The 19,527-nt window shown below is 25.4% G+C and overlaps 1 protein-coding gene across 2 annotated transcripts; it reads left to right on the plus strand.

Moving 5' to 3' along the window:
- The first annotated feature begins 230 nt into the window (after positions 1-230).
- Positions 231-18,070, plus strand: LOC129963653 (breast cancer anti-estrogen resistance protein 3 homolog). 2 transcript variants are annotated; one of them, XM_056078147.1, is made up of 9 exons: positions 231-415; positions 1,946-2,055; positions 4,685-4,796; positions 6,770-6,845; positions 8,404-8,515; positions 8,621-8,866; positions 9,197-10,281; positions 15,725-15,893; positions 16,906-18,070. In XM_056078147.1, the coding sequence occupies exons 2-9, from the start codon at positions 1,957-1,959 to the stop codon at positions 17,434-17,436; spliced, it is 2,430 nt and encodes an 809-aa protein (XP_055934122.1). In that variant the 5' UTR covers positions 231-415; positions 1,946-1,956; the 3' UTR covers positions 17,437-18,070. The 2 variants fall into 2 exon arrangements, with proteins under 2 accessions (XP_055934122.1, XP_055934121.1); XM_056078146.1 differs by having other exon boundaries at positions 231-389.
- The last annotated feature ends 1,457 nt before the right edge of the window (positions 18,071-19,527 follow it).

A 19,527-nucleotide genomic window follows, 5' to 3' on the forward strand; every position in this document is an offset into this window, starting at 1 on the left:
CTTTCTAGCGTTACTACGTCAAAAGTACGTGGCTGATAACAAATGAATTTAAAAAAACTTAATTAAGCTTTTTTATTTTGGAATATAAACTGATTTGTTATTCTTTATTTTAATATTTATATACCGTTGCGTATAATATTTTATTTTAGGATACACTGCAATTATTGAGTTTTTAAAATTACTCCGAATTGATAAATGTATCAAATATTTAATCGAAATCGCTTAGCACATTCATTAAAGTGCAATCGGATAAAAAATAAATACATAGTCAAGTTGTAAGATTTTGTTTATTTTTAAATGTTAATTTGTGGTAATTTTGTTTATTTCAATTTCGACTTTAAAAGCATCATTTTTATAAATTCATCCCTTGCTATGTGAAGTTTGACTTGGTAATTAGTTCTCTTTCGTAAAATCTGTATGTTATTTAATATTAATTTTCAACCTCATTAAAAAAACCAATTTTATTTTTTAATGTCCGCCCTTAAATTAAAAGAGATTTAATAAATGAGATAAAAAAATACTGAATAAAATGCTTACTATACACAAATGTAAAAATGAATACGCAAATATGAATTAATTGCTCCGTTTATGTATTTCATTCACAAATTTCATATATTTCATTGCCAAAATGCTTTTAAATTTTTATATTTGATTTATTAAATTGTAAGCTAAAATATAAATATTTAAAAATTTTGTCATTCATATCACTTTTAAATTTTACAAAAGAAAATTTAATTGATTGTGAAATTCAAATACAGCATTGATGGTAAGATATATATATATATATAATATCTTAGCATTTTATTTGTATAAATGGAGAATTTTTATTTCATAATATCAAAATTAATACTTTGACAAATTAATATCTATTTTTAGGCTTTAAAAATTATGTAACATTTATAATGTTTTTAGATGTGTAATCGTTATTGGTTCCATATTTTATTCTGTATTTGTATTATTTTAAACAAATATAATTATTTATTATGATATTCCATATATGATAGACTACTCTATATCCATCTTTTAAAGTTTAATACTTTCAACTTTTAAAAATAAATACTTCTAAGCTGTTTAAAATAAATATTATTATATTTTGTACTAATTATCCTGGAATTGAAGCTAAGCAGTCTGATTTTTATAAAAATCAGATAAAACTGAAAAATCAAACAAAAATTATTGGAAATACAAGTAAAATGTGGAGAAAAAGAAGAAAAACAGTTTTAAAGTTTCCAAATGTATGCATACATTTAATTGTTCGTTATAAGCACAATTAATGCACAAGTCTACTATAAAATTCAGATTTATCAATAATTAGTTAAAAGAAAGTAGTAAAAGTATGTATCATTGTGTATATTTATTCAGCATTCATGCTTCGGCAATTCCTAATCTAACTCGCATCCATCCCATTCAACAAAGACCAAATTTGGTTGAATCAGTTTTTTTTAAAAATTCCTTAAGTTTATTTCAGAAACATAGTATAAAAATAAGGTATTTCTTTTTCATCATCCCTATTTTGGAAGATATTTTGCTTATAATGATTAATTTCAAAATGGATGTAAAGTTGAATACCTAGTTCTGCATCTGATGGTAGAGTTCTTTTCATTGATGGAAATATATAGGATAAATGGTGCATTGATGTAATTGGTCATTAATGAACATTTTGGTTTTGTATAAATGGTTATATTTACTTATCAAAAATGTTTGTTGCATATAATACTGCTATGATTGTTTGTTGCAGATTATAAACTGACATAGATATACTAAAGTCTGTCTATAAAAGTATCAACAGAAGAAAGTATGCATTAAAATAAGCTGTGTTAGTAGCTAGATTAATAAAATTGTTGATTTTTTTTTTTTTTTTTTTTTTGTGAGATTAAAAAATAAATTGTGTCATTTTTCCTGCTTCTTAACTTAACTTTTATAATATAATTATTTTGATTTTTAGATATTTTTGATATGGCTAACCAGCAACCACATTTAAGCATTGATCTTTGGCTTGACAAGTTAGACATGAATGTTTATAAGCCAATTTTTAAGCAATATAATGGTGTTGAGGTATGTAATACAATTTGCTATATTTTCAACATTGTACTTTTTCTAATAACATATTTCCTGATGTATTACAAATTATTCAGTCAAAAATTCTATTTAGAGCTCTTATTCTTCAGTTTTTTTTTTTTTTTTTTGCTTTATCTTTCTAACAATGCCTGTTTTTACTGCAATCAAACATTACCTTTGCAGAGCAAATTTTTTTATAATGTGAATAACTGGGATTTTAAGGAAGTTCTTAAAATTTGCCTATTTTTCTTAAGATAAGAAGATATTGAGTGCATTGCAAAATATTCCAAATTGCTATCTCTAGTGATAAATATTAAAACTGAAATTATCATAGCATGTGTATCATAGTACTTTAAACTCAAAAAAACAAAAAAAAAAAAACATCAAATATATGGTATCAGCCTGTGAGATAGTTCAGTACTAACATATCTGTATGTTTAAAGAAACTCGTCACAAATCTTAAAATAGTTGGCAGCTTTCTTCGTAGAATCCTGATTCAATCCAGTAAATTTTCTTATTATTAATTAAATAATTTGTATCAAACTTTTCATTATACAACATCAGATGACCACATGTTGTATATGGTTGTCTGTAAGTTCCTTTTATTATAATAAAGTTTTTCTCCTTTTCTAATAAAGTTAATTTGTTTTATTGTCTCTTTTTATGTATTATTTGTTAAACCATCTAATAAAATCTGTTTAAAAGATCATTATTTATTCAGGTTTTATTTATTAATATGATGACATTTATAAGCTGGTATACTATAATGCTCTATAGGACAAATTGTTAAGACTTAGTCATCAAATTTAGTAAGCTGATATTTAGATGCTCACAAAGGAAATGCTTTTCGAAATTTTAACTAGCTCTTGAATTTATACTCATATGTGTTGCGATGATATTAAATTCAATTTTTATGTGCTATATAATTAAAAGCAAATTTTGAAAATAAAATAAAGTAAGACCTATCAAGCTTGGAGCATTGTCATGCTGTGATTTTTCAGACTAGAAGCCCAAGTCCATCCTTTTGCTTTAATTTTTTTCTCCTTCCTTCCTCTTGCAGTGTATTGCAACTTTCAAAACATGGTACAAATTTTGATAAGTTTCATGCTTATCTTTTTTTTACTGATCATAAAATTTCAATTTTCTATAAATGAAGCTTAGTGAAAACACTTTTTTGGTTTAAATAATTGAATCTTTCTGTAGGAAAGGAAATATTACTCAACATACATAAAATAAATTTGAAGCTACCCGGAAATTCCGGGGATCGTCGTTCAAAAGGAAGTAGGAATAATAATGAATTATTTATTTTGATCTGGGTAATTTTGTTTGCCTTGAAAGCAGAAAACGCAAGGTCAGTGTGTGTGGTGAAAACTTTTCCTTTCTTTCTCCAAAGGCAGTGATAATGCGTGAAAAGGGGGAAAAAAACTTCTTTTTTGTTCTTTCCTTATTGCGAGTTATGACTCATTCCCCCGGTTCTCGGACATTCTCTTCTGGATTCTTTTCGGCAAGTAGGCGAGGGCAGAAAAAAAAGGGAGAGATTTCGTTCGACCAGATGTGCGATCACGTGACCTGGGTTCAAAGGTCTTAATTTTGCAAAATTAATGGTTATTAATTTTGCAAAAAAAGTAATTCATTGAACTTTTATAATTAGGTCATTCAATACTTCATAATCGTAATTTTTCATTTCTCTCCCCCCCCCCCTCTCGAAACTCCAAAATGTCGGTAGTAAGTCCGTAGTAAAAGTTTCAGGGGATTTTTTGGGGTCCCACAAACACCCCTGTAGTTCTCTAAAAGATTTTCTGAAAAGTTTTTAAGTACTTTTAAAACTTCTCCAAGATTAAATTCTCTACCAAGATTTCTTTCTTCACGTTCTCAATTTCTTGCCACAATTGATCATTTAAAAGTACTTTGTTCAGAAATTAATTCTTAATAATATTACAATGATGAAACTGAAGAGAGCTGTTCATTACAATTCATATTTCAAATGTACAATTCTTTTTTCAAATCAACATTATTTTTTTAATAAATGATGTGTTATATTGCTGTGAGAAAGAAGAAAAAAACTGAAAGTATTCCATTAACGTGTTTCCAGTCATTTTAAACATGAATATTGCCTCTAAAACTGAGTATGCTTTTGTTTGGGAACCAGTCATAGAATAGCAAGATTTTTATTTTCTTTTGTTTTATTGAATAATTTAATTTATAGTTTGTGAATTTTCTACTTACTTTGATTTGGTTTATCTTAAGATAATCCATACCATTAATGTTTGTGTTTTAATGAGAAAAAAATCATGGTGTCCTGAACTGAACAGAGGAAAGTTTTAAACCATTATTCAAATTCCTTATCTAAATGTCAAATATTTTTTTTTAGTCTTATTAATTTAATGATGAATTGAAAAAAAAATCACTGGTGAAATAAAATATACAAATAAAAGCTATCTCTATAATTTTACTGTTGTAATTAATATGAAACTATTGTGAATTTGTTTAATAAATTGTGTTTTACATGTGACATAAAATATTATATATTTAAGAACTTTTGTTTCCTGTGCATTAAAAATTTGATCTTTGACATTTATCCTAAAGTACACAATGTTTGTTATATAAAAATAAATAATATTTTTAGAATATTTTATGGATGACTGAGAGAGATTTAAAAAATCTTGGAATAAAGAATGGTAGCCATAGGGCTAGATTAGGCTCTTCTCTTGCCATCCTTAAAGAGAAGTATGACCGAGGCAAGTAAATTTTTTCATATTTAAGCAAAAATATATATATTCTGTCCCAAAAATAAATGTGAATTCATCATTTTTTGTCTTTTGGTTTTTTGATACACAATAGGATACTTATATATATATAGCAAACTATTGCATGTTCACATTTTATTAATGCTTAAAATTATTATCATATTCTTTAGAAGTAAATTTTTCAAAAATAAAATTATCAATTTGCTGTATTTATTTTTTATTACATATTCACAATTGTTTTCCCCCCCTTATTATACTTTTCATTAATATTTTAACTACAAAACTGTAATTCATTTTCACCTATCTCAAACTTCCTTCTTTTATCGATTATTCATTACTACTTCATGACTTTCATATTTATATGATAATTAAAATTAGTAAAATATTTATTTTTCAGCAACTAGTGTTTTAATATTGCAACAATGTAGGCAACAAGATGGGCACTTATTATTATTTTAAATTACTGTTTATTCTCACATTTAAAAACCATCCATGCTTTTGTTGAAGAATAGTTTATTCAGAATGTGTTTATTTAGTCAAAATAGAGGTGAGAGAGAATGATGAAAGGAGGTGATATTTACATTTAACACTAATGTGAATTCAGATTATTCACGGATTTAAGAGATGTAAAAACTGTGAATAACTCGTAATGTTGTTAGAAAAAGTTACTGAATTACAATAAAGCAATTTTATTTTTATTCACATTAAAATACTTAAACATTAAGTTATGCTGAATAACAGGAACATTTCTGTTCTTAAAATTTGATAATTCACTTTTTTGTACAATAATAATATATATTTTTTTTATTTTAAAACATTTTTTTATTTCTTATTGATTTTTTTGTTAACAGTTTGAAATTAACATTGGTAGATAATTTCGGTCAAATATAATAATGTCATTTAAAATATTCTTTGGCCATTCCTGAATGTTTTTTTTTCACTTGAATTAGCCTTTATAAACAGTCAATATGCAATTTTGAGTTAAAATAAAGTTGCACAGTCAGAAATGACGCAGCACTTTACGCATGGAAGGAAAAAACTCAACGAAATGCCATTTAATGGGGCAAAAATCAGGGTTAAAGAATGACAAAGAATTCCAGAGATATGCTCATCCTTCCACATCTCACCCTTTAATGAGGTATAATTGTCAAAAAGTTTTAGTCTCAAGATTTTGAAACGAATAATATAATATATGTGAGCAGAAACAGAAAAATAATTATAAAAATAAAAACAGAGCAGAAAATTAAAAATAAATGTTTTATGATCAGGTGGAAAGAAGAAAGCTATTTTGTTCTTAATTTGCACTGATATTAAAATATAGCAAAAGCAAACTTATAACTAATATTGCATGCATAGTCATTTGTTTCAGTTATTTTGCTATAGAGTCATTTGTCAAAAGTCAGTTTTGAAACATCTGTGAACCTGAATTTGTGCAGCGTTTTAGAAATCTTATATTTAGTAGGAATTATTCCAATGCAGTTAGCTTCAAAATGGCATTTTTTAAGGGGGGGGAGCAGTTTGCTTATTTTATTTAATCTGTTCTATTACTTGTATATCATTAGCATACAGGAAGTCACAAAATGATATTATTAATAACATAGCATTTGTATATTTTGTATATTATTAACCTTACATAAGTTAACATTTTATTCTGCTCTTCAACTTTTAAGTTATGAATGCTTTCTTCTGTCATTACTTGGTATATTTCTTACAAGTAATTTTTTATTCTTTTAGTACCAACAAAAGATAGTTAAAAGGAAATAATAATAACAAAAGAAAGTTTATAATAGCAGTGTTTTAAGTTATTCATATTTTACATTTAATCAGTGTATCCTGACTAAACTTTTAATTAAAAAAAGTCTTTATTTTGTAAATTGTATTTATGTTGGTTTTTGTTGTTGTTTTACTTTTGTGTTTATTATATATTTGCTTATTGTTTCATTAAAATGTTTATTTTAATTTAGCATCTAAGGAGAACAGGAATATGCTTAGTCCTAACAACCAAAGTCCACACTCTGAAAAGGCGAAATCCATAGCTAGGTTAGAATGTAGATAATGATTTTTAACACTTTTTTTATTTTTCATTTTTTTTAAGATGTATTTTTTCCTTTCAGAAATAAATCCTCTTCTTTTACTGGATTTAAATTTTAATTGCTTATTTAGGTAATATAATAAATAGGCTCATGGTTCCATATAAGGCAGTAATGCTACTCTTGTTATCAACTTAGTGATAATATATATTTCTTTATTCTATATTAAAGTTAATTCAAAAATTAGCTTTCACTAATTAAAATGTATTATTTTTCTTTTAATCTTGATATGGATTTAAAAGAGCTCTTTTTAATTGAAAATTAAATGAAATTAAGAATTTAAATGATAGTTCTTGAAAGTGGCTATTCTTCTCTGTTATGTATCAATAATAAACTAATGTCACTAGCAATAATTTAGAAAAAGTCAATGTCAAAATGGGAGAAAAGATTAATTCAAAAATTTCAAGTTTCAGATGAATGAAAAAGTGACTGATTATTTCAAACGATTCTGTGTATTTTCTTAATGTTTGATGCATTTAAAACTGAACATTGTTAATTAATCAATCTTTCAGATTCATTCTGAAGTACTTTCGAATTAAAATAAACCAGAATAAAGGAAATTAAAAATTTCTAATCTGCATAGCTTTACCCCAATTGGTGTTCACACATGTGCATTGCGTTCTGATTGTTAACAACTATTTTCAATGGATGCGGACTTGATTTAAATTATTTTTAGATTAGTTGTATGCTTTTGTAATTAAATTGTATTTATGTTAGTTATATATTTTTTGTATATATGCTTATAGTTTTAAGAACATCGTTTTTTTAAGTAGTTTTTTTTTTAACCTGTTTTTGATCTATTATTTTAAAGGATTCTGTTTATTTTCTTAGTGTTTGATGCATTTAAAATTAAACATTGCTAATTAATTGATCTGCTCATGATGAATTTGAGAAAATTTTGTTGACAAATTCTTGAGATATTACATAAATTAAGAAAGATATTCTTTAGTGACCATAAGGTTTAAATGCTCAGTGACTCCGTTTTCAGTAATCATTTTATTAAAAAAAAATGCTTTGTTTCAGTAAAAAATATTATTACATTAATTGCAGATTAATAATTACCGCTTTTATTTAAAGCATAAATTCTATGGGAGCGAACAGATAATTAGAGAGATACATATTATGTTATGATTTATAATAAATACGTGTGAATTATATGACTATCAAAATTTGAAGTTTTAAAATATTTTGATGAAGAAGCTATTAAAGTAGGAATTACATGAAATATTTAATTATTAAAATTTTAACGAGCATGAAGATTGGTGAACCAGCTGGTTGCCAAAGGCGGCTAGTATATATATATATATAGTATATATATATAATATACGAAAATTTTTGTACAAAGTATATATAATTATTAATGTCCAACTGCAGTTGACTTTCAGCTATATAACTATTTTATATTACAATTTTATTTGTTATTTTGTAATAAAATTTTATTGGATGTAAGAAAGATTTTGCAATTAAAATTGTATGTATTAAATCATTTATTGGCATATTCCATGCAGTGTTTCTCCAATGCGACAAATTCATTTCGAGGAATCTGGAGTTAGGAGTTGGCCATCAACAAGGCCTTCCACATCACATTCAACAAAGCATTCTAGTCCTCGATCTAGTATAGTAAGCTTTTTATGCTATCCTATCAATTAAATAATTTAATCATATCAGAAAATGCCATTATTCCTGATTTAAAATTGTCTTCCTTTTTTTTCCTTATTATTGTAGGAAAATTTTGTAGGTACTGAAGCAACTGCTGAAGAACTGAAGAGAGCATTAGAAAAGGAACTTAATTTAGATAGCTCTGATTTACGAAGCTATGCATGGTATCATGGTACAATTTTACGACAAAGAGCTGAGGAACTGGTTGTTCAAGATGGAGATTTTCTTGTAAGAGATTGTATTTCACAACCTGGTGATTATGTAATTACTTGCAAGTGGAAAAATGTACCTCTTCATTTTATTATTAAAAAGGTAAGCATAGAATCTTCTGTATTTGCTGTGAGATATTATCTAATTGTGCAATCATAGTTGTAGTAAATGTATCTCAAAATTTTTTTATTGTAAATGAAATTAAGTATTTGAAACAGCCTTTTGTCATTGCTGTATTGTATGCATATATGGAGGAAAATGTATCTTTATTGAGAGTATATTTTTGCTTGATAAAAACACTGTATTTTGGTTATTAATTTTTTTTCATATATATATATATATATATATATATAGAAAAATCTGTTTCTTTAATTTTTTACAAAAATATTTAATCTTTGGTTCTTATTTTTATTTACTTACTTTTCTATTTAGGTTATATTGAATCCTGACACAGTTTACGAAAGGTTTCAGTATTGTTTTGAAAAAGAGAGTTTTGATAGCATTTCTGATTTTATTACTTACTATGTAGGTAGTAAATGTCCTTTATCTGAAGCATCTGGTGTGATAATCAGTCATCCAGTAAATCGTGTTATGCCTTTATCATATTATGCTTCTCGTTATGGGATTCAGTGTCAAATTCATTATGTAGCTAAAGCTCTGGAAAATATTCCTTCATCACCTGATCATCAAAATAATAATTCCATTCCTAAAGTGTCATTGGTTGAGATAAGTCCAGCAAATATATCAAGATCTAACTATCTGCAACAATCAGAAGAAGATAAACTTACAGTTTCCAATAACCAGTCATCGGAAACTAATAAAATGAAACATGCACTTCACCAAAATAGTAATTTAATTAGAATGGGTAGTGATCCCATGCTTAGTCCTAACACTGAAAGGCGATCTTTAAAAAGACGACCAAACTCTGGCTTATTCAGCTCTGAAACACTGTCAGCTGTAGTAATGACCACAGAAGATAAACCTCCTCCTAAACCTAGTAGAGTGCCATCTAAGAAATATGCCCAAAGACCACTTGTTGTGAAAAAGGAAAGAAAATTATCTGATTTTGATGATAATGATAGTTCTGCTCCCAATTATATTCCAGTTCCCAGTGTCTCTCCAACTCATGCTGACTTCCAAAGACAGATTTCTGAAACTCGTTTTTCGTTTTTGGATAGACCAAGTTTTTCGAGTGAAAGTTCAACACCTGATGTGGAATCCACTTCCAAATACTTCACAATGCCAAAGATCAGTAATATATCTACATTCAATCCCCAACATTTTCGAACCTCACTTTTATCTTCTGAAAATCCACCTTTAGAAGGTGTTGTTTTATCCAGGTTGAGACAAATTCTTCTATGTTCTGCTCCCAAAACAATAGCATTCCATTTAACTAGAATGGATCTTGAAGTTGCCAAGCATTTTGAAGGTATTGACTTGGGTCTTGGTGTTAGCAGTGGATTAGAACTCATTTTATTGCCACAAGGTGAACAGATGCAAAAAGATTTAATAGAAAGGTAATTATTTTCAATGTAAACAATTCCTTGAAAATTGATATGGGTACTTATGTATCAACTATATGGCATTGGGGGATTTTTAGTTTAACCTTATATCATTGGTATATATTGCGAATAACAGTCAATATATTGTCATGACTTCTTTGGTGAACAAATGCTAATTGCTATTAGCATGATTTTTTTTTTTTTTTTTTGCAATTGATTTCTGGTATGCAGTTATTACAAAATTACTTTAATATTATGACTTATTTAAAGTAGTTAAATCTTGTTTTGTTGTGCATAACTTTAAAGAAATATGCAATGCTTTATTTCTCTCTGAATTAAGCCTTGTTTGATATTGAACATAGGAAAATTACAATACATATCCAAGCTATGCAAAATCAAAATATCCTGATTCATTTCAATATCCTTCAAATGCACTATGAATAAAAATTGCTAAAATCAATGTTTAGTACAAAAATATGATCAATATCTTATATCTTACATTATAAATTGCTCATATGATTATAGATTTTTTTTTTATTAGTTTAAGAACACTAGATGTTTTCAATTTAAATATAATGAAATACTACATTCTCAATTGAATCATATCAATATATATCTCTTCAGTTTTTAAAAGAAAGAAATCACTAATGTAAATCAAATATCATTTCAACTGTCATTTCTAATGCATAACCATGAAAGAAAGAAAAAAAGTCACCCAGCTTTATGTTGATGTCAATCATTTTATATAAAAATTAAAATGACCTAGATAATAATGAAAGTTAAAAAAATTTATATGCCTAAAATATTCATAAGTGAATGTCTATATACTTTATAAATTTTTAAAATTTCCTTTGGCAGCGCCCTTTTTTGATATATCAAATATATTCCTTATAAAAAAAATTATGCAGAATACAAATTTTGATTCTTATACCTTGATTACATAAGAACATTTTCTGTTAAGGGATCATTTCCATCATTCATTATATATAATTTAGATATTCTATAGGGTCAGTTGTGGTATTTTTATTTAGTGACATTTTAAAGACATTTATACAGTTATAATCTATATATTACCACTTGATGTATTATAAAATATTGCAGTAAAAGTTTTTGGTAGAAATTTGGGTCCTTATCATAAAAAAAATATTCAAAAGCATTGAAAGTTTTGTCTAAATTGCACTTGGATCATTATTACTGGCAAATCACTAAAATTGAAACTTTTTTGTGTGAGCAGAAAGATACAATTCAGTAGATCTTTTATTTCAAATAAATTTTAATGTTTGAATTAATATCTTACTGACAAAAAGGGGAAAAAATTTTTATTAGTATATACTATTGCTATTATTATTACTGCTTACTTCTTTTAAATAGGCATTAAGTACTGGCCCACCTTAATTTAAGAGTATATAATAAATTAATGCATATTCTCTACTAATGAGTGTAACTACCAGTAGTGGATTTCTGCACAGGCATTGGAGGCGGTCACCTCATGACTTAAAATCTGGGGGGGGGCTCAAAACCTATATTGTAGTGCTGATTCAGCATTAATTCCCCCCCCCCCTGCAGATTTGTTCTTTTCTTCTTTTTTTTTTCTCAGAAAAAAAGAAAGGAACTAAATGAAAAGGAAAAGAGGAATAACTGTAAATAGAAAAACTAAAAATAAATAAGTTCAAAAGTAGTGATATTCAAAATATTTCTAAAATATAAAAAATTATAAAATCTTGAAAACAAAACAAAATATTAAAACCATTTGTTCCAGATAAATTGCAATATGATTAGCAAAACCATATGATTTGAATATTCTTATTAACAGAGGGAGACATGGCATACCAGGACGAGGGACAATCTAAATGCTTTCTTCTTTTTTTTTTCAGGAAGATATGAGCAACTGTGTTTTATTTATTTGATTTATAAGGATAATGTACTCAAATGCATTATAATTAAAATAAATTTCTTGTCAAATTTCTGAATATTTCCTCCATGATTTATTTCAAATTTGTTTGCAGATCCGCGAGATCCGTTTTTCCTTTCGTTGGCTAACCAACTCACAAGTCAACAATTCTCAGCTAACATAAAATAAAGAAAGGGAGGCATTGAAGTATTTTATTTTCATGAGCTTTTCTTTTTGCTGAATTTTTGCAGATGCCAGCTGCTGTACACACTTTTTCAAGTATCGAGGCAAACAAATGCCGTTTTTTTAGAATTAAAAATATAATTTTTTTCAGTTATCACAAATATTTTTTCAGTGCCATTTTTTAATAATTTAAAAAGAATTCATTATATAGTTTATTTTTTTTTTAAGAATTGAATATATTTGATAACAAAAAAAATAATAAAAAAGGAATTGATAATTTTAATTTTGTAAGTAGTAAGGCATTAGATTATGAAAAACTTACTGACAAACTCTCCAAATTAAAAGCAAAAAAGGTGATATTTTAAATTTTTTATGGCTTTCAATACTTTTTTCTGTTTTTGTAGATATTTTATTTCCATTATTTTTGGAGTCTGTTTCTTTTATTGCCATTTATCATTTTAATACTACTTAATATATATTTTTGTCCTTCCTAGAAAAATATAATTTCTTGTTATTATTTAACATTAAAATTTTTATCATCACCATCCAAAAATATAAACCTAATTTTACTTTCTATTCCGATATGTGAATAAACTGAATTTAGATATCTGTGTATTTTGTGATATATTTTAGTTTCATTATATTATTTTAAAGCTCAATTCCCCCTTCTTTTTTTTTAATATAACTTATATCATACCTTTTTAAGAACAGGACTTTTTAGAAGAAAAAGTGAAAATGTTTTTAATGGTCTGTTTTGTAGAGTTTCAACTAGACAGTATTTTTAGGGACTAATAAAAATTTCTCTATTATTAAAAAAAAAAAAAAAAATCTTAGAAGAGAACATTTTCCTTTTTTATTATTATCTGCATTGTTAATAAAAAATACCACTCAATCCTTTGGTCAAAGGATGTTGACATTGTTTATACGAATTCAAAGTTTGGAAGGAATGTAAATAAGAATATTTTCTCCTAATAGTTACTGAATAGAACTGTCATTTTATTCTTTTATGTTAACATTTTTTTTATATAAAAAAGGTACAACTTTTTTCATCTATTTAATATATAAATATAATGTAGAAATTGCTAAAAAGTAAGTGCAAAGTTAAGATTAAAGCTAAAATAAGTTTAATAAATATTACTTTCTTGGTATAAATAGAATTTATTTAGAAGGGGGAGCTCAAAATAATTTAGCACTTGCCACTGACAGGAATGTAGTATTCTATGCAAATGTTTTATAAATGTGAAAATTCATTACATGAAGGCACATTTACAGGATATATGTATTTAAAAATAAAGAATATAACACAAGGCATACTCTAAATTTTCATTAATTTATTTTATATATCTTTAATTTTTACTTTTGTAGTATATCTTTTAAAATAGTTAAGCTATTGATTTGTCACATATTTTGTTGTTTCAGGTATGAATAAAAATTTGAAAGCAGATATAATTATAAAGATAATTAGTGTATGTATGATTATAAGATAATTATTCTGTAAGATATCTTTTAAAAGTAACTAGTTGAATAAGAAAAATTTTATATTAAAACCTTTTTGATTAAGCAAAACAAAATAAATTGTTATAGAAAAACTATAATATTTATCATTCATGTTTATTAAATGGAGTAATATAATTAATGAATAAAAATTAAAAATTTGAAAATCGGTAAATGTTTAAAATGATGCAGGATTAATTTGTAATAGAAAATATTTGACAAATTTCTGACTGTTCTTCTAAATGACATCAAATTTTTAAAAAAATAACCATAAATATTTCGAAAACCACTTATAATTTCCTGCCTTTTCTATAACAAGTCTTTAAAAAAATAACTAAAAATAAATTTCATCCATTATTTTTATTATTATTTGGTATTAATTTATTTTTTCTTGTTCCAAAAGAAATTCTTACAAAACCTGATTTTCCATATTTATCTCATCTTCACATAGATCAAAATTTATTATTTTTAAATTTTATATGAGCCACATCTGTCCATCATTTAAATGTAAAGTAAGATGTGCATAATCTTGAAATAATGGTGATCTAAAAAGATAATCAATACTTCATGAATTATAAAATCATGAATTATTTGAAATTGTCATTTGTGTGTGTGTGTGTAACACAAATAAATTTTTCTTCTAGTAGATTAATACTAAATAGATTTTAATGTCTGGATTTAAATTATATATAATGTAATATTATTACAGTTATGTCAGATTAATTTAATGAAATTTGAGATTTTTCAAGACATTTTTTAAAGCTGACACAAGCATCAATAAATATTTAATAAACAGAAATAATATGATTTGTAAAATTAAATAGTTACATTCTTACAAATTATGTATTAATAAGAAATCCCCATTAATTACTCATTGATTTCTTCTTTCTGTAAATAACAATGAGAAAAAATTCTAAATTGCCACAAAGGTAGAGACTCTGCTGGATTTAAATATTGTGACTATAAATAAAATATGACCCTAGAAAGCATTTTTTTTTCTTTAATTTGAATTTTTTTATATGTTCTTAAATTATAATAATGTGGAAAATAATATTTCATACAAGAAATACTTTCATCAGTTGTATTAAAATGCCAAATAAAAGGCTGTTGACAGTTTGGAATTTGTGAATGTACTCCTAAATGCATCATTTTAGAGGCAATGCAGGAAATTTAATTAACAAAAATAAAACTATTTGTAGGAATGAACTGAAATTTTGCATACCCACCTATAATGGTCTTGTCCATTAATGTCCAATTTTAGATGTGTTGCTATTTTTTAAAAAAATTATATTGAATTGAAAATTATTTTTTAGTGATAAATATGTGTAGAATCTTATATTTCTATAACTAAAAAAAAAGTTAGATCAGTAATTATATTATTTTTAATGATATTTTATTATTTAAAAAAATTTTAAATATTAGAGGGGCAAAATTCTGTTAACTCTTAATTTTAAAATGAATAAACCAAGATTGATTTAATTTCCAAAAATAACTCTTGTGTAACTTTGAAATTCGATGAGAAAATTAGAAATTAAAAATATGGGAAATTAGAAATTTTGTCCTTATTTCAATATATAGATGGCTCCTTATAAAAATTTTAAGAATTAAGAAAATTTAATTCCTTTTAAATTATATCTTTTTTATGATTGTATGATGAATAATCGCAGAATAAAGTTGAGTACTTACAGTTCAAAATATTTCTGGATTATAGTTCAATGGATTTGAAATATTAATTCCCATATCAAAATAAACTTACAAAGACTTTTTAAAATTATAATTTTATTTCAAAATGTGTATTTCTTAATATCTATCTTCATTGTATACTTTATATCTACATTGCATTCTTATATATATATGTATGACATGTTTTTAATTTGCACTTTATTTTAGGACAGAATGTATGAAATTGTTTGTTGCAGTTTTAATTTTGACTAGTCCTGATGAAGATGAAAGAATGAAAATACTAAATAGATGGATCGAAATTGCTATTGAAACCAAAACTACATTAGGGAATTATTACGGATTCACTTCTATAATGTTGGGTCTCACCTTACCAGAGGTATTTTTTCCTCTTATTTTTAAATTGATGTATTATTATTTTATACTGATTTTCCTCTGTTTAAATCTATAAACTTTTTAACTGTGTTCTTTTTTTTTTTTTTCCCTGAATTTTTGACAAGTTTTTTTTTTTTTTTTTTGAGGGGGGGCAGGACATTTTAAAAAGCTAATGAATGAGTACTATAAATTAATATTGGACTGTGGGATACAATGAAATTCATATACAAAATGAAAAAGCATTGAAAAAAGTGCTGTGTTGTAAACTTTATTTCAGGTTTATTATCTAACAATTTAAATTAATATGATGCTTCATACTATAAATTTTTTATTACCTCAGTGCAATTTCCTTTTTATATCCAAAAATATTTCATAGATTTAAGCATGCATAATTCTTAAAATCTATTTAAATTTAATAAATTTCTGGTTTTAGATCTTTAATTTTGATTATTTTATAGAATGTTGCCCTTTGATTGGAAGAATATTTAAAAATCAAACTAATCCTTTGTGCTTGTATGTTGAATCAGCCTCATTACTCTGATTTTTGCTTTTCACATTCTTATTAAATAATAATTTTTATAAAAGCCAAAATTCTTATATTAATTTTTAGGAATTATAATAAATCAATACCTATATATTTCAATTGCCTAAACACTGAAAGAGAATTCTTACTTTTTAAACCTGCATAATTATACATTTTTTAATTTTTGGGGACCTGCCGCTATATTTGATTTGTAATTTTAAAAAAACACAAAATTTACTTATAACTGAATAAATTCTATAAAGAATAATATTAGATGCAAGATTTTATGGAAGCCCTATATAACATATATCATAAAATCAAATTTTGTCTTATATTTCTGAATATAGATAATATTATATGTCTATTCAAATTTGCTGCATATTGTATATCTATAGAATAGCTTTAGTTAATTTTAAAATTATAAATTTAGTTTACATGGTAATTTTTTTCTATCTTTCTTTACCTTATTAATAAAATTTTTTAATTCTTTTAGATTCTTGGTCTTCAATCAACTTGGCTTGCTTTAAGGCATTCTCATACTGAAATTGCTTTCATGTTTGAAACAAAGTTAAGGCCTACTCTCAAAGCTCTTCAAAATGGTTCTGGATTAGAAGCACCTAATACATGCTTACCATATATTTTGTCACTTATTTTGATTTTACAAAAACACATATCTGTGATGAGTTCTGTGGAAAAAGATGTTGATTCAGTTTGCAATGATATTGTTAATTTTGCTTTGCCAGGAAATAATTCCGCAGGTGATTTTGGACTGCAACTTTTAGCTGATCATTTAGAGAATGGTCGAAACATTCTGCAACAAGTTCCTGTTTTCAAAAAGAATGGAGAAATGTCATTACGATCTATAAAATTTCAAGATGTGATTTTAGATGTTTTTAACACAGAATTTCATTTACGATTGTTGTGGGGTTATAGAGGCTCAGTCGTGGGTTCTGAACAAAGACATACAATATTTCAAAAAGTTGTTAATTCACTTTATAACAGATGTATTGCTACTGAGAATTAAGTTATACATCTGTCTTTTATTTTTTTAGGCTTGTGTTTCATATTTGATATAGAAGCTAATGTCTGGACCAAATAAATAAATCGAAAGTAGTAAATATTTTTATGACATATGTTAATTGTGATACTTTAACTAAAAGTCATTGTTTATTTTTATAGCATTTTATATACTATCTGAGCCAATATAAGTTTGATTAATAATGAAATTGTAAAATATTATTTTGCTTTTAATGTTTTCTTAGAAAGGATTAATTATTTTATAAATAAATAATTAAATGGCTTGAAAATGACTATGCCAAAAAAATTGTAATTTTCCCCCCATTGTAATTTTTATTTTATTTTTTAGAAAATTCAATTTTTTTTTCCGCATTAAATATTTAATATAAATTCCTATTTGCTAATGTGTTTTTCTGCTTAGAATTGCAATAAACCAATATTCAGTAATCCAAAGTTTAAACATTAAGTTCCTGGGGGGGGGGTTGCATTAAACTAAAAATATCTAGTTTACCAAAAAGGAGACGGGGGAGGGATTGCTAGTCAGTGATATTTTGTTTAAACGAGCTTAGAATATGACATTTTTATTGAATAATTGATCTTTACAAATACAAATTTTATTAGATTTTAAGGTTGCTTGAAAATTTGTAAATTTCATTGATTTATAAAAAATATTTTTAATAAATTGTTATATGAATTATGGAGCATTCTTTTTATGTGTCAATATAACACTTAGTGGAGATTTTTTTAAAGACAGAATTAGAAGCTATAAATATTTACATTTTCATATGTTCCGTGCTACAGATCTAGAAAATTTATTTTGAACCTTCAATATGCCTTAAGTATATTAAAAACTTTTTTTTAACTGATATTACTGTTGAAATATTTAATATAAACATTTCTTTCTAGGAAGACATCTCAAGAAAATACCAATTTTAATTGTGTGAATTATTGTAATATTATATCTTGTAAAATCCCATCAATCAATCATACATCAATGTCTTCCAAAAAAAATCTTATTCAGCTAGATGATCATCCAGTTTCAGAATGATATTCATTGTTAATTAAGGATGTACATGGTTCATGTAAAATGCAAATAGTTGTGACTTCTTTACTACTAAGTATATTCGTATGCACTGAAATCATTCATATATAACAAAAAATATGGCTTAAAAAGATACTTTAGTTTTAAAAAGTCAGAACTTACAAAATTCTGTAAGTTAGAGACTTGATAGCTGCAAAAGATTTCTTGGCTGTTTACTTTTTCATATACGAAGTATAGAAAAATATTAGAATTATCAAAGTCAAGATTTTGATGAATTACCACGTTTTAGAATTTAAAAATAATTCAAAAAAGGTGTGAGCTAGACAGATGAAATTTGCATTAAATTTTTAAATTTCTCAGATTTTGAGTAAAATCTGTTGTCTGGCTGGCTGTTCCAACATATGTTAATATATTAACAAAATGAATAAAATTCAGTACACAAATTTAACATCTATAATGTAAACAAAGTGTTGATTGCATGCCAATCTACTGTAAGAAGCATGTAAATGCGATTAATTCAAAAATGGAAGAATTAAATATATGAAATTGGGTATATAATTTTGTGTTTACATATATAGTTCTGTGTTGTTGTTTTTTTTTTTTTTTTTTCCCCTATTGTTTGGTAAAAGCGGATCCAAAACAATTTGATTTGTATTAACCACCTGCTACGGATTTATTGTCAAGGTTCACACAATATAGGTAGCAGAAATGCTAAATTTATACAAAAGGTTAATAGTTTGTAACTATTGTATGCATACTCTATACAATACATTCTAATGAGACCACTATTGCTAGTTTCAATGATATTCGCATATTTTAAAGAGAAAAATATCAAAAATTTTCAGGCTTAATTTATAACAAAATTTGTAATGGTCAAAAATTTCAATAATTTAATTTCCTTCAGCATCCCCCTCTTCAATTAGGATTTTATATTCATGGTATAGACATTGAGACAATTTAATTCTTATCTTATTATTAAAAAAATCTTTTTTTATTGTATTGATGTCCCTTAACTATTCAATTATTTTATAATCAGAAAGAACTGATTAGTAAAAT

Source organism: Argiope bruennichi, chromosome 3, assembly GCF_947563725.1.
Source record: "Argiope bruennichi chromosome 3, qqArgBrue1.1, whole genome shotgun sequence".
Classification (NCBI taxonomy): domain Eukaryota; kingdom Metazoa; phylum Arthropoda; class Arachnida; order Araneae; family Araneidae; genus Argiope; species Argiope bruennichi.